The sequence below is a fragment of the Pinus tabuliformis genome, chromosome Q (assembly GCF_031772625.1).
Source record: "Pinus tabuliformis cultivar Carrire ecotype Pingquan chromosome Q, CPIR1, whole genome shotgun sequence".
Classification (NCBI taxonomy): domain Eukaryota; kingdom Viridiplantae; phylum Streptophyta; class Pinopsida; order Pinales; family Pinaceae; genus Pinus; species Pinus tabuliformis.
Window position 1 is genome coordinate 776,811,733 of NC_142296.1, and position 14,410 is coordinate 776,826,142.

The window sequence follows — 14,410 nt, forward strand, 5'->3', positions numbered from 1 at the left end:
ATCTATTAAATCAATAATTAAAATGTAAACTTTTTATATAAATATAATTAAAATACTTAAATTTTAAATTTCTTCATTTATTTAAAAAATATCTTTACATTTTATAAAAGTAATATAAACGTTTCTATCAGTAAAAACCAAATTTAAGTAGGAAAGACAACCCAAAATAAAACCAATTAACTTCTTTATTCAAGTATATTTTATAAACTAAAGAAAAAACTTCTGCCATAACCCATAAACTCTACCCACATCGAAACTTCCAGGTCAAGAAAAATGTTAACATATCATATATATTTATCTGATCACGTTTTTTTATTTTTTCAAAGGTAACATTATGGAATCTTTACTCTCATAGTCCAAAATCAATTCAAAGGCCTTAACTGCAGGGCATCGTAGAGTAGCGTCCCGTTGCTGGTTCTAACAGTCTCGCTCATCTTTTTGCCTACGGAATATTGAACAACCATTGACAGGCGGAGGGGTAGGAGACTTAGCTGATTGAGGGAAGGCACACAGGGAAAAATATGGCGGAAGAGGCAATTTTAGGGTTTTTACAGTCGCACGATGAGATTTCTCATTCAGGGGAGTTCGCTGCTTCCAAAGGGATCGACCATTCCGAGCTCTTGAATGTGATTAAGAGCCTCCATGGCTTCAGACTCGTTGACGCCCAGGTATGGCATTCTACTCTCTATAATCTGCCAAAATTTTGAAAAAAATTCCGAACTTAAATGACTTTAAACAGGCTATCCGAACAAACAGATGAACAATGTACTGGATGCTTTGCAGTCATGAAAGTAAAAACAACTGCTTTTGAATGTTTCTTTTAAGAAAAAGCTTGGAATTTGTTTTAGGCCCTTTTTGGTCCAATTTGAACTGGTTAACATAGCTATCTTTTGGATGTTGTCTACATTGATTCATGGAAAATGTTGTTATACTAGAAGCTGAAGCTGTTCTTTGTTTTGCATTTTATTTCCGGCGATCTGTAATTATTTCATTTGAGCAGGATATTAAGAGTGAGAAGTGGATTCTTACTGAAGAAGGTGAAGCATACGCTACTTCAGGGTCGCCAGAAGTACAGTTTTTCTTAGCTATCCCACCAGAAGGGATCTCTCGTGAAGAACTACAGGTTTGAGGCTCACTATTTCGCAGCATTTATCTAAACTCTCAAACTTGTGCGAGACGAGGAGGCAAATGTGCTGCACAGTTTCCATGGCATAATCTTTTGCATTGACATTAGAGTATATAACCTGTTTTTGCACTTTATATGCCCGGAATAGAACTCTCTGAACCCGAACCTTTCTTCTAGGTGCAATATTGAAGAAAATTTATCGAGTCATATGCATGACCAATTGATGCGGTTATAGAATTGTTTTTGTAGTTTAAAAGAAAAGGAAGGTCAAGTCAATTTTGTTTGTCCCTTGCGCTGGATATTTGCATATGTTATTTACCTTACATAAGATCAACCTGCCTTGTTGAATTCAGAGGAAGGTCGGCGGATCGGTTTATAACATAGGAAGCTCACAAGCTATGAAAAAAAAATGGGTGGAGCTTGGCAAACTTTTAGTATGTCGAAAGGTATGGCAGACCAGAAGGTTTTGGAATATTTAGATTCTCTAATTTATTTCCAAACTGCATTTCTATCCTGTCTTTGTAAGGTTCCGATCAGAATCTTTTGGTGACTGAAATATCAATTTGTTGAAAATATTAACGTACTGCTATTCGCTCCATCATGTACGGTTATTATTGTTTCATATGAATATGTATGGACAGAAATATTGGTCTTATTAATTTCATGTTTTTCGTCAGTATATGATACTTACTCCTGAATGTCTGTCGATATTTGTATATCTTGAGTTTTGCAGGTTGAAAGTGTAGAAGACCGAGTCAGGGAGTTGTTGATTAAAATAAGGGATGGTCAGGTATGACATCTCTATGGATAATACTTTGCCTTGCCTGAAGAATTTTTAATAAATTTGCAGTCTGCATAGTGATAATTTTGTAGAGTTTGAGATATAGCAGACAGATCGTGGAACATAACTAGATTATTACAAGTTAATCTGTGATTTGTCTAATATTGTATGAAATATTGAACCATCTGGTTGTCGGTAAGATAGTGAGTGTGTTTGTATATGCAGGAGTGAAATTTAGAGAGAAGAGACCACGGTGCCTTGCCTGCTGGTTGGTTTCACAGTTCACCTCTGCTTGAATTGTTGCTCGCTCTGTCTCGGCCTCTCTCTCTCTCGTTTACTCAACTTGCTCAGCTGTTGAACTTTGTCTAAACCCTCCAGCTTGACCTGTCTTTATACATTTGATTGAAACCAAAACCCTAATCTGTTTTGAGATTACTTTAAATCTAAGTTACGCATTCATGGAATACACCTTAGACTCAACAACTAAATATAAAACTTTTCACCTATTTGAAAAAGTGATTTACAAAATAGAATTACTTTTGGAAAATATAATTACTCTTTGAAATATCTCGAACTACTTGCACTTCCACATTGAACTCGAAAGTTCTTATTGGATCTATATTTCTCTATGCTCCCTCTTTCTAATGAAGGAATCTTGCACTAATCCAAGTTTGTCTCTGAATGCTTCAAACTTCCCTTTTGCCAATGGCTTGGTTGGAATATCAGCCACTTGCATTTAATATATGTTCCTTGATGTAAATATGAAACCAAGATTTTGTAGGCAATTAGATCGAGACTTCTCCAAATAAGAGAAAACAACACTTCGATTTTATTACTCTAATTGGAAATTTGTGATGATTACTTGTTTCTACTATGGTTTTGAGGATGAGCAAGAACAAAATATGAGGTTACCTACAAAACATCTCATAACCATGGAATTATTCACATAGATAAAAACGTTGTTTTCAGGTACATAACATCTATTAAATATGAAATGAGGATTAAAGTCAAGCGCTTGAAGTTGAATTAAAGTGGGACTTTTATTCTATGTCCAATGAAAAGTGGACTTTCTACATTGCATTAGTTATATAGGGCTTCCAATGGACTTTGAAGCTTAAAAGCAAGTTGTAGAAGTGTTCAACAAAGTTAAGGCACTGGACTATAAAACAATCAAAATTAACAAATTTGTCTTCTTCCTTCTGTTCTTCTTGCCCAAACATTGCAATGCCCTCTATTTCACACTTATCAACCAAAGCCAAATTTCAAAGGTCATAAAACTATTTTTACTAATCACTTGAATGAAGATTTCTTCAACAAAGGGGATGCATGCCAAAATAGTTAACAAGTCAATAGCAATCAATAATCCCAATGCCATTAAATGCATAGCTAGTCTTCACAAACATAGATTGACCTTCCCATAACGGTGAGGCCCTATTCGACGAATTGTAACCAGTGATCTTCCTCAATTAAAGAATATAATTTTGGTAGACTGATGAAATTGGTCTGCCTAGACATCTTTATATCACTTGAGCTTCCTTGACAACCTCGTCCTGGGTCAAGGAAAGATGACAGCCAACATGAGTTGATTATGTCTACAACATCACTTTGGCATTGAGCACTTTGTTGATAGTGTTGATGTGATGTCATTCCTATGGACCGTTATGGTCTTTTATTTTATAGGACATGTCATTTAGATTGACATGCCATTTAAGATAACTGCAACACATACAAGTTGTAAACAAAAGGTAGAAGTTTAGGTTATCCTCTTTCTTTTGATAATTTAGCAGTCAAACTTGCTAATACTACCCCACAAATTGCCATTTATGTAATTGGACAATAGGCCATTACTCTAGCAACAATAACTCCTCAACAAATAGGACATTCATGTTTGTGATGGATTTAATATTTCTTTTTGTTTAATTTCCTTATGCATAATTTTCCAAGATCAAGATATTCATTTTATTTATTTTCCTAATATATAATTGTTCAAGAATGGGACATAGATGATATGGCTATTGCCCATCCATCATCAATCATTTCAAGTCAATTGACTCCTCGAACATTTGAAAATGAACCAATCTCGTCTAAAGAACTTCATGACATCAATGCTTGACTTGTTAATGAGCATTTTGGAGATTTTTGTGTTCATCATATCTTGTAAATGTTAAAGTTGTGTGATTTGTCTTGTAGTGAGTAATGACATTTTAAAACAATTTGCCCTTTAGTATAGTGTCTGTCGTTTAGTTTGTTCAATTAGATTTGTATCCCCCATTTAGTGCTGAATTTCTACGACCTGTCTAGGTTAGAGTCTTAAAATCATTGACACTACCAAACCAAGAATCTCAACCATAAACTACTTTGCACAACGGAAATATGAAGCAGTAAATCATAGTTTTAAAATTTTCAACCCAACTTCGTTATATTAACAACATATAATACAACAATCTAGGGCTCTCGTACCAGGGATAATGGGCCTTAGTACAAGATACAAAACTGGGGCTTGGTGTCAGTCCATCGACAACCAATCTGCCCTCAACAAGATACTCTAACCATTTGGCTGATGTAGTTGACTTCACAGCTCCCCTCGGTCGTACCTTGTACTTGCCCGGTCCTTCAGATTTCGATCTGCAGCTCCTACCTCTATCAATGCTCCAAGTCCATTTGGCCACTGAATCTCGGTTATCCAGTTTGATTTCTAGTTGTGTCTTCGTCCATCAAGGCCACAACACATCAAGACTCCTATTGAGTTGTTCACAACTCCACTAGTGAACAACTCTCAACTGCCCACTGCTGCTCCTTAGCTACTTAGGGACTTCAGCCCACTATGGTCTTTCTGCATTGCATCGATGAAGATCAACATAGGGCATGGAGGGCTACCACCTATCACTGTAAGATGTCCTTCTACAACAATGAACACGGGCTATGAGGATTGCCCATCATCTGATGTAGAAGTCTTTCTCCACACACAAGTCTTGGGCTTTTTTTTTCCAATCTAGCAGTCACTTTCGTTCATCAAAGAGCTACACATAACGCTGCAATACTTCACCCAATCACGCACCAACAATGTCCTTCTTGTCTGCTGCTCTAGGGCTACTTTGGGTAGCCAACACGTTGACCTCCAACAAACCTATGACACCCAATCCATCATCCAAGGGTCCATTTGCAACACACCTTGTTGCTGTCCTCTTGCCTTTTGATCTGATGTGCTTGTTGTCACCTTGGTTGCTTGGTAGGCCTCCCAACAATCCACGTGGGCTCCTCCAAACAACTCTTAAGGCCTCCTCAAGCTGCCCACCAATGGATCCATGCAAAAGTCAACACTTTGACCCAATACACGACAAACTCTCGCTCCAAGTTTGCTGCCCAATCATTGTGGAAATTGTCACTAGTCTAGGGCATATAATCATGAGATCTGCCCTCTCCTCATTGATTTCCACAAGCTGCCTTAACACGATCCAAATCTGATCCTCATCTAGGATCCAACACCTATAAGAAATGTCATAAATGACATACATTTGCTTGTCGTTTGTGGTATCCTTGACTACTGCATTCATGGATTGGTTAGGGCATCAATGACAGTCCTACCAACCCTCACACATCAGCTGCAACAACCCTCCCAAGGCTATGGTCACCCTTCTCCAGTACTCCTGAACCCCACGCTGTCTTGCCATCCACCAGCACTCCCGAACAATTAACATAGATTTGTGGGTGTGTTAGGGACTGCGGCTTGCTACAAAAAGCCTATCCCTTGCTGTGACAACCCTTTCCAAGGGTTCTAACCCCACTAAACAACACCTTATGCCTTCGGCCCTCAAGAACAACTTTCGACATCCAAAACAGCCTCTCGGCCTCCACCAAGGTGACCCAAAAACAAGCCATTGTTCCAACAACTCACTCACCCTCCATCAAGGAACTCAGACCTCCTCCACGCTTTCTTATATCCTCCCTCTCTTGCTGTGGCTAGGGCAATTTCGGGGCTATCTTTCTTGCCTTGTTTTGCACCAAACGGATGCTCTAAAACACTCCAATACAGCTTGTATATATACACATATAAGGGCACAACAAATTGATGAGGAGACCCAACTATTGGATTGCTTTTACACCAAGCCTACATGACTTGGTAACCAATAATTACCTTGTCAACTTCAAAAATTCATTTCTCTCTAACGATAACTCGAATTTGGATGATTCTCGATGCATTGGAATTGTATCGTCGAGCACTATCATCCTCATCCATCACATGTCGCATTTTCATCACAGTTTTGGCCCAAATCACGATGGGTGCAAAACCCCCAAGCTTGGATCTCAAGCCCACAAGCTCATTTGTGGTGCTTTGACCTCCAACCCTTGACACTAGGGCTTGGAGTACCTCACAAGCTACACAAATCAACTCTCCCTCTTAGTGAGGGAGGTACTTCCAAGACTAGGAAGTAACCATCATCATTCGGTGACACTATCCCATCTGGCATCCATTACTACAACATACCCTGTAGATCAATCTGACAATCTCGGTAGTGCCTCTACCTCGTCACATCCGAACTTGAAGATCCCAAATCTTTATAGGGCTGCTCCCTCTGAGGCTAGACTCCCTCTGAGCTTACACGATCTCCACTGGCTTAGTCCTGCAAGCACTCATCCTCCTGGATCAAATACAACTCGTGCAAATCCCACCAATCTCGGATATGCAACATCACGATCCGATGAAGACTCTAGCATGCCAATTTGTAGTCCATCACATGAAGCCATCTCGATCAACCTGATCTTGTCCATGCCAAAGAAAACCTCAAGCTGTCCCAACCATCCATGACAAGACACAGGAAGTCCACGATCTACAAACTGCCACACAACATACTGAAGTGCACCAGGTTCACCATCGATCCACTAGAACTCCCAGCCTATCTCATCATGTAGTCTATTGAGGCCACATCTCCATGTCTCCAGTTGAACCCTCTACTCCATGATCTAGACATTGACAACTCCCTCTGAGTTGCTTCGCTGTGCACACTCTGATTCACTGTGCCTCAAAGTATAGCTCAGATATGCTCTGATACCATGTTGAATTTCCACGACCTTGGGTCAAGGTTAGAGTCTTGAAATCACTGACACTACCAAACTAAGAATCTCAAGCATAAACTTCTTTGCATAGCGGAAATATAAAGTAGTAAATCACATATGCACAATATACACAGTTTTAAAATTTTCAACCCAACTTCGTTATATTAACAACATATAATACAATAGTCTAGGGCTCCCGTACTAGGGATAATGGCCCTTAGTACAAGATACAAAATTGGGGCTTGGTGTCAGTCCATCGACAACCAATCTGCGCTCAACAAGATACTCTGACCATCTAGCTGATGTAGTCAACTTCACAGCTCCCCTTGGTCGTACCCTGTATTTGCCTGATCCTTCGACTTTCGATTTGTAGCTCCTGCCTCTATTAATGCTCCAAGTCCATCTGGCCACTGAATCTCATCTGTCCAATTTGCTCTCTAGTTGTGCCTTCGTCCATCAAGGCCACAACACATCGAGACTCCTGTTGAGTTGTTCACAACTCCACTTGTGAACAACTCTCAACTGCCCACTGCTGCTCCTCAGCTACTCAGGGACTTCAACCCACTATGGTCTTCCTGCGCTGCACCAATGAAGACCAACATAGGGCACAGAGGGCTGCCACCTATCACTGTAAGATGTCCATCTCCCACAATGAACATGGGCTATGAGGACTGCCCATCATCTGATGTAGAAGTCCTTCTCCACACACAAATCTGGGGCTTCAATCTGCTAGTCTAGCAGGCACTTTCGTCCATCAAAGAGCTACACATAAGGCTACAATACTTCACCCAATCACGCACCAACAACGTCCTTCTTGTCTGCTGCTCTAGGGCTACTTTGGGTAGCCAACACGCTGCCCTCCAATAGACACCCAATCCATCATCCAAGGGTCCATCTGCAACACACCTTGTTGCTGTCCTGTTGCCTTCCGATCTAATGTGCCTGATGTCACCTTGGCTGCTTGGTAGGCCTCCCAACAATCCACGTGGGCTTCTTCAAACAATTGCTAAGGCCTCCTCAAGCTGCCCACCAACAGATCCATGCAAAAGTCAACACTTTGACCTAGTACACAACAAACTCTCGCTCCAAGTTTGCTGCCCAATCATTGTGGAAACTGTCACTAGTCTAGGGCATCTAATCATGAGATTTGTCCTTTCCTCATTGACTTCCACAGGCTAACTTAACACGATCCAAATCTGATCCTCATCTAGGATCCAACACCTACAAGAAATGTTATAAATAACATACCTTTGCTCGTTGTTTGTGGTCTCCTTGACTGTTGCATTCATGAACTGGTTAGGGCATCAATGACAATCCTACCAGCCCTCACACATCAGCTGCAACAACCCTCCCAAGGCTATGGTCACCCTTCTCTAGCACTCCTAAACCCCACGTTGTCATGCCATCCACCAGCACTCCCAAACAGGCCTTACGCCTTCCTTTCTGGCCTTAACGCAGATCTGTGGGTGTATTAGGGATTGCGGCTTGCTACAACAAGCCTATCCCTTGTTGCGACAACCCTTTCCAAGGGTTCTAACCCCACTAAACAACACCTTATGCCTCCGACCCTCAAGAACAACCTGCGACATCCAAGACAGCCTCTCGGCCTCCACCAAGGTGACCCAAAAACAAGCTGTTGCTCCAGCAGCTCACTCGACCTCCATCAAGGAACTCAGACCTCCTCCACACTGTCTTAGAGCCTCCCTCTCTTGCTGCGGCTAGGGAAATTTCAGAGGTATCTTTCTTGCCTTATGTTGCATCAAACAGATGCTCTAAAACACTCCAATACACCTTGTATTTATACACATACAAGGGCTCAACGAATTGATGAGGAGACCCATCTATTGGATTGCTTTTACACCAAGCCTACATGACTTGGTAACCAATAATTACCTTGTCAACTTCAAAAATTCATTTCTCTCTAACGACAACTCGGATTCGGACGATTTTCGATGCGTTGGAATTGTATCATCGAGCACTAAGATCCACATCCATCACATGTCATACCTCCATCACAGTTTTGGCCCAAATCACGATGGGTGCAAAACCCCCAAGCTTGGATCTCAAGCCCACAAGCTCATTTGTGGTGCTTTGACCTCCAACCCTCGAACACTAGGGCTTGGAGTACCTCCCAAGATACACAAATCAACATTTAGGAGGTCGGAGTTGTGTCATAGGGAGTTATGTAAGGTGTGATATATGACAGGGTTTCTTTTTTATTTGAAGGTCTTCACTTCTCTTGCAATGGTTGACTTGAGTTTGCTTAGCTAATAAGTTTTATGTTTTTTAGCAACTCCTATGCCACCATTCTCATCCTTCTTCCATGTTAACTCACATAATTCTCCCACCTTGCATTCTTTTCACCCCGTAGAGCTTGCCAATTTTGTTTTCTACTTCTCCCCACATCCATAAGGGTTAAAAAATCACAAAAAGTGGAACAATATTATTAAGAGGCCACAAACAAAATAGAAATGGGTTGAATAAATTAGAACACTAAAAATAAATATTAAATATAAATATGCATTTATGTTGTGCAACATATTTTTTTGATGAGCAACTTTATTCCTCTAGCAATATAGCCCAATAGCTTGCTATCAACTTGAATCCAAAAAAGATTACAATAGTTGTGTAGGTTAACATAGTCAATCGGTAAAGCCTATCCCGATGTCACTTGCTACCTAAGGAAAAACTCTTGAAATGGCTCATTTTGTTATAAACATCAAGACAAATTCCTCATTGAGAAGGTTATAAATAAAAAACACATCATCCAACCTAAAGAGAGTTTGGCACACATAGGCCCATAATCTAGATATTGTTGTATCACATCTGAAATGTATTATTCATAGTGTAACCATTCCCTATTAGTGCTTCATCAATTAAGGTTGAGCTCAAATAGGAACTGAATATTATGCCCTATGTGATCTTTGTTGCATGGGCAATATGTCGCTTAATAATCTATCCACTCCTTTAACGAGAGCTTGATGATTTCTTAAATTTTTGTATCTTGGAAAAACATACCTTTGGAGATTGTGGATGATCTACTTGTGCTAGCAAAGGAGAATAGCCTAGGGGGTTAGCTCCATTGGCTGTTGCCATTGTTGTTGGGAATTTAGCTATTTCCACGCCAAGAGGTGCCTAGTTTGAATCCCTCTAGGTTGGGCACACTAGTTTTCCCTAGCTAGTTTGTTAGTGATGCCATCCATGAATGCAGGGAAGCATCCCTTGGGTTTCCTCACAAGATTTTCCTTGGAAAAGGAGAAGCATGATTTGAGCATGACAACATCTCATCCACATAAACTAGTGAAAGTGTGAGGAAAATTGTTGGACCCCTAAATCCTTAGGCAAACATTGCATATACTTCTGTATATCTTAGCCACTCGTAAGCTAGTGAAGAAGCTTCATCTACAAAGAAGATATCGCTAAGCCATTTGAGAAGCTTCATTAACAAAGATTCAATGTTGGGGGTGCTTGAAGCATGATAATATGGAATCCAAGTGCAATTACCCCACCTCCTGTTGGAAAATCAAATTATTTGTAGTTTAATGTTGATTCTCCGTTCACGATAATTTTTTTTGTAAGCTTGCCAAGACTACATCTTCGTCATGTCCAATATATCACCCCGATCGGGGCGGGGAATTGAACCGGTGACTTCACATCAACAAGTGCCTTAACAAAGCACCTCATCATCGTCTATCCAAGACCCCGTGGACTTCCTTTCATGATAATTACTTGTGATAATTGTTGGCATTTTATTATTTAATTATTCTTTTTCACCAAGCAATTATCAAAACATGAAGATCACAAAACACAAAGAACACAAGATATAGGCTCCATGCTAGGGCAAAACCTCAAAACTTGGGGAGAACCCGAACAATCCTCTTCTTATTGAATCATATCAAGATGAGACCTCCAAGACCCAAAGACCAAGACAACTTCCATAAGATCCCCAAGTCAACCCTCCTTCCAAGATTTCTTCCAACTGTTCATAAGCTCGGATCATCATCTTCCAATCCGGTCTCTTACAAGAATACATCACAACAGTATATAGAATTACATCACAATAATCTTGGCGTCTTTCTTCAGAATTTTGGACGGTATGTCAGAACTCAAATATCCTTTCACATAAGCAATAACAAAACTTGCCTTCCACATGAGTAGAACTCGGATACTAGGAGCAAAATTCAGATACTTTTCAAAGAGCAGAACTTCAGATAGATTTATCTCTTTATCACTTTAAGAAACTTGTATATCCTTGCCTCTGAAAACTCACATATTAGTTCAAAACTTAACACGAACTTCCCACAAAACTCGCATATCTTTCCATAGAGATATCACCGAACTTGCTTCTGTTTTGGAGGAGGATCCACGCCTATAAATAGTTGTTCCCACATGAATAGACACGTCCCTTTGAGTGAGTCGACTTGACCATTTGGAGGGCTGACTTGGTCTTATGGAGGTCAATTTGACTCTTTTTGACTAAACAAAAATTCTTTTTCCCTTTTCTTACAAAGATTCCAAATGGACTTTGACTCAAATTTAATTCTTTGACTTAATCAAAACCTAGAAGCATGAAGAACATGCTTAACCTAGACTTGAGCATGAAACCCATGCTTAAAAAAAACTCTTTTTCTTCTTTTACATAAAAATACAAATTGATACAAGTACAAGGATAAATATGAAGACCGAACCTATTTACTTTTCCAACACTCCCTTTTAACTAGGGAGATATTCATAAGACTTAACCGGTCTATCTCAAGTTGAAATATTCTCATAGGAATGTAGAAATTTCTCATTTCCCACCCCGGTTTTCAGTTTCTCCTTATTTCTCCCATTAGTTAAATGCCCTTTCCCATAAACATACATTCAACAAGCTGGAAAAAATAAATATTGCTGAAAACACAAATTCTGAAAATTTTACAGAATGCTGGAAATTGCAGAAATAAAAATCAGCAATAATAAACAGCCATTAAAACACATTTAAACACTGAGATTTTTGGTCAATGTGACCCTGGAAAAACCCCCTACAACTCTTGGGGAAAACCAGTTTGAGAGCTCTTCTTTATTTCTGGAGAATGCCTTTTTACAGTAGGAGAAATGTTCAGCAAACAAAAAAAATCAGAAACTCAGCCTTGCTGAAACTCAGCCTTGCTGATACACCACTTGCTGATACTCCGCAGCTGTCGCTGTTACACCGCTGCTGTTGCTGTTACACCGCGGCTGTTGCTGTTACACCGTGGCTGTTGCTGTTACACTGCGGCTATTGCTGTTACTTCGCTTTCAGCTTTGCTGTTACTCCGCTTTCAGCTTTGCTGTTACACCGCTTTCAGCGTTGCTGTTACTCCGCTTTCAGCTATCCAGAAATCTCCCTTGCTCTCTTGCTCTCCTTCTCTCAATCTGCTCATGAAAGAATTAATGATCTTTTTCCTCCTTTTCCTCCTTTAACCCAACCCTAAGTGACTTTTGGGTGATTCCTAAATCCAATGGCTGAAATAGATTTAGATCAATGGCTGAGATTAAATGCTCATTTAAATCTCACTTTCTATTTTTTAATTCACCCCACTTTAATAAAGACCCACTTAGTCATTTATTTCCAAAGTCACCTTTCCTTTCTAATTTTTCATTGACTTTATAAAAGTCACTTTAAAATTAGACTTAGTAACTTTATCACTTAAAGTCACTTTTAAATTAGATTTAACTTTATAAAAATTATAAAGTTACTTTAGGAGAAAAATTAAATTCTTTTGGACACTTTTCCCTAGGCCAAAGATCAAAGCCTAAGGGAACCATCTGTCCTCTGGTACCAAATTTCAACACTCCCTCTTACCGAGGAAGGTGTTCCTCACCACACCCATCTTGTCTCTAAAGTAGACATGCTTGCCCCGTGGTAAGGCTTTGGTAAGAATATCAGCAACCTGCTCATCAGTGGAAATATACTCAAGCTTCACAGCTCCCTTCTGAACATAGTCTCTGATGAAATGATATTTGATCCCGATATGCTTTGACCTGTCATGAAATACTGGATTCTCCGTGAGTTTAATGCAACTCTGATTATCACAGTAAATCACTGAAGGTTTCAACGGCTGACCAAATAAGCCAAACAACATCTTGCGAAGCCAGATGGCCTCACAACTAGCTAGACTGGCTGCCATATACTCTGCTTCCGCTGAACTTAGTGCTACTGACTGCTGCTTCTGGCTGAACCATGACACTACTGCTGAACCCAACCCAAAACAACACCCTGAAGTGCTCTTCCTATCAGAAGCACAACCCGCCCAATCAGAATCAGTGTATCCTGCCAATCTCACTCCATCTCCCTGCCTGTAGTCCAGACCATAATCCACTGTCCCCTGCAAGTACCGCAAAATGTGTTTTGCAGCCACCCAGTGAACCTTCCTAGGCTCACACATAAACTGACTCATCGTGTTGACTGCAAAACAGATATCTGGTCTAGTGTTGACCAAATACATCAAGGAACCAATCAGCTGCCTGTACAATGTGGGATCCACCAACTCGGAATCCGAAGCATGAAGCTTCTTCCAGTTGGTGATCATCGGTGTTGACATGGGTCTACAATCCTCCATGTGGAATCTGCTAAGGATGTCCACAATATACTTCCCCTGTCCCAGGAAGAAATGCCCCTCCTCCTGCCACACCTCCAAACCCAAAAAGTAATGCATCAAGCCGATGTCCTTCATCTCAAACTCCGCCGCAAGATCTCTCTTGCAGTGCTCTATGAGTCTCTCTGCACCTGTAATGATCAAGTCATCCACATACAGCACCAGAATGAGAAGCTCCTCACCAATCACAATAAAGTAAAGGTTTGGATCTGCCTCACTCTTTGTGAAACCCATCCCCTGCAAGTATGTATCTATCCTGGAGTACCAAGCTCTGGGAGCTTGCTTCAGGCCATAAAGGGCCTTCTTCAGTCTGCACACATGGGACTCCTTCCCATGCACCTCAAAGCCCTGTGGCTGCTCAATGTACACCTCCTCCTGTATGAAGCCATTGAGAAATGCGGCCTTCACATCCATCTGGTGGATCTTCCAACCTATCTCTGCTGCTATCGATATAATGGAGCGTATCGAAGTATATCGAGCCACGGGAGCGAAGGTCTCCTCATAATCAACTCCCTTTACCTGGGAGAACCCTCTAGCCACAAACCTTGCTTTGAATTTCTCAATGCTGCCATCTGCAGCATGCTTTACCTTGTAAAGCCATCTGGAAGTAACCACGGATTTTCCCTCAGGCCTCGGCACCACCTCCCAAACATCATTCTTCATGATAGAAGAATACTCCTCCTGCATGGCCTCTCTCCAGACCTGCTGGCTAGCTGCCTCCTCATAGCTAGAAGGCTCAGAGTCAAGGATGCTGGTAACCATCGCCATATAACTACAAAACCTCTCAGGTGGTCTACTCTCTCTGATCGGCCTCTTCGGCTCAGCAACAAA

General features: G+C 40.7%; 1 protein-coding gene across 1 annotated transcript in view; it reads left to right on the top strand.

Annotated features, from left to right (window-relative positions):
- The first annotated feature begins 309 nt into the window (after nt 1-309).
- Nucleotides 310-14,410, top strand: part of LOC149221786 (phenylalanyl-tRNA synthetase, putative / phenylalanine-tRNA ligase) — a 71,746-nt gene continuing 57,645 nt past the window's right edge. The window contains exons 1-4 of the mRNA XM_089385243.1: nt 310-668; nt 1,001-1,123; nt 1,480-1,572; nt 1,860-1,916. Coding sequence (XP_089241369.1) covers nt 522-668; nt 1,001-1,123; nt 1,480-1,572; nt 1,860-1,916 — 420 coding nt within the window. The 5' untranslated portion in view covers nt 310-521. The remainder of the gene's footprint in view (nt 669-1,000; nt 1,124-1,479; nt 1,573-1,859; nt 1,917-14,410) is intronic.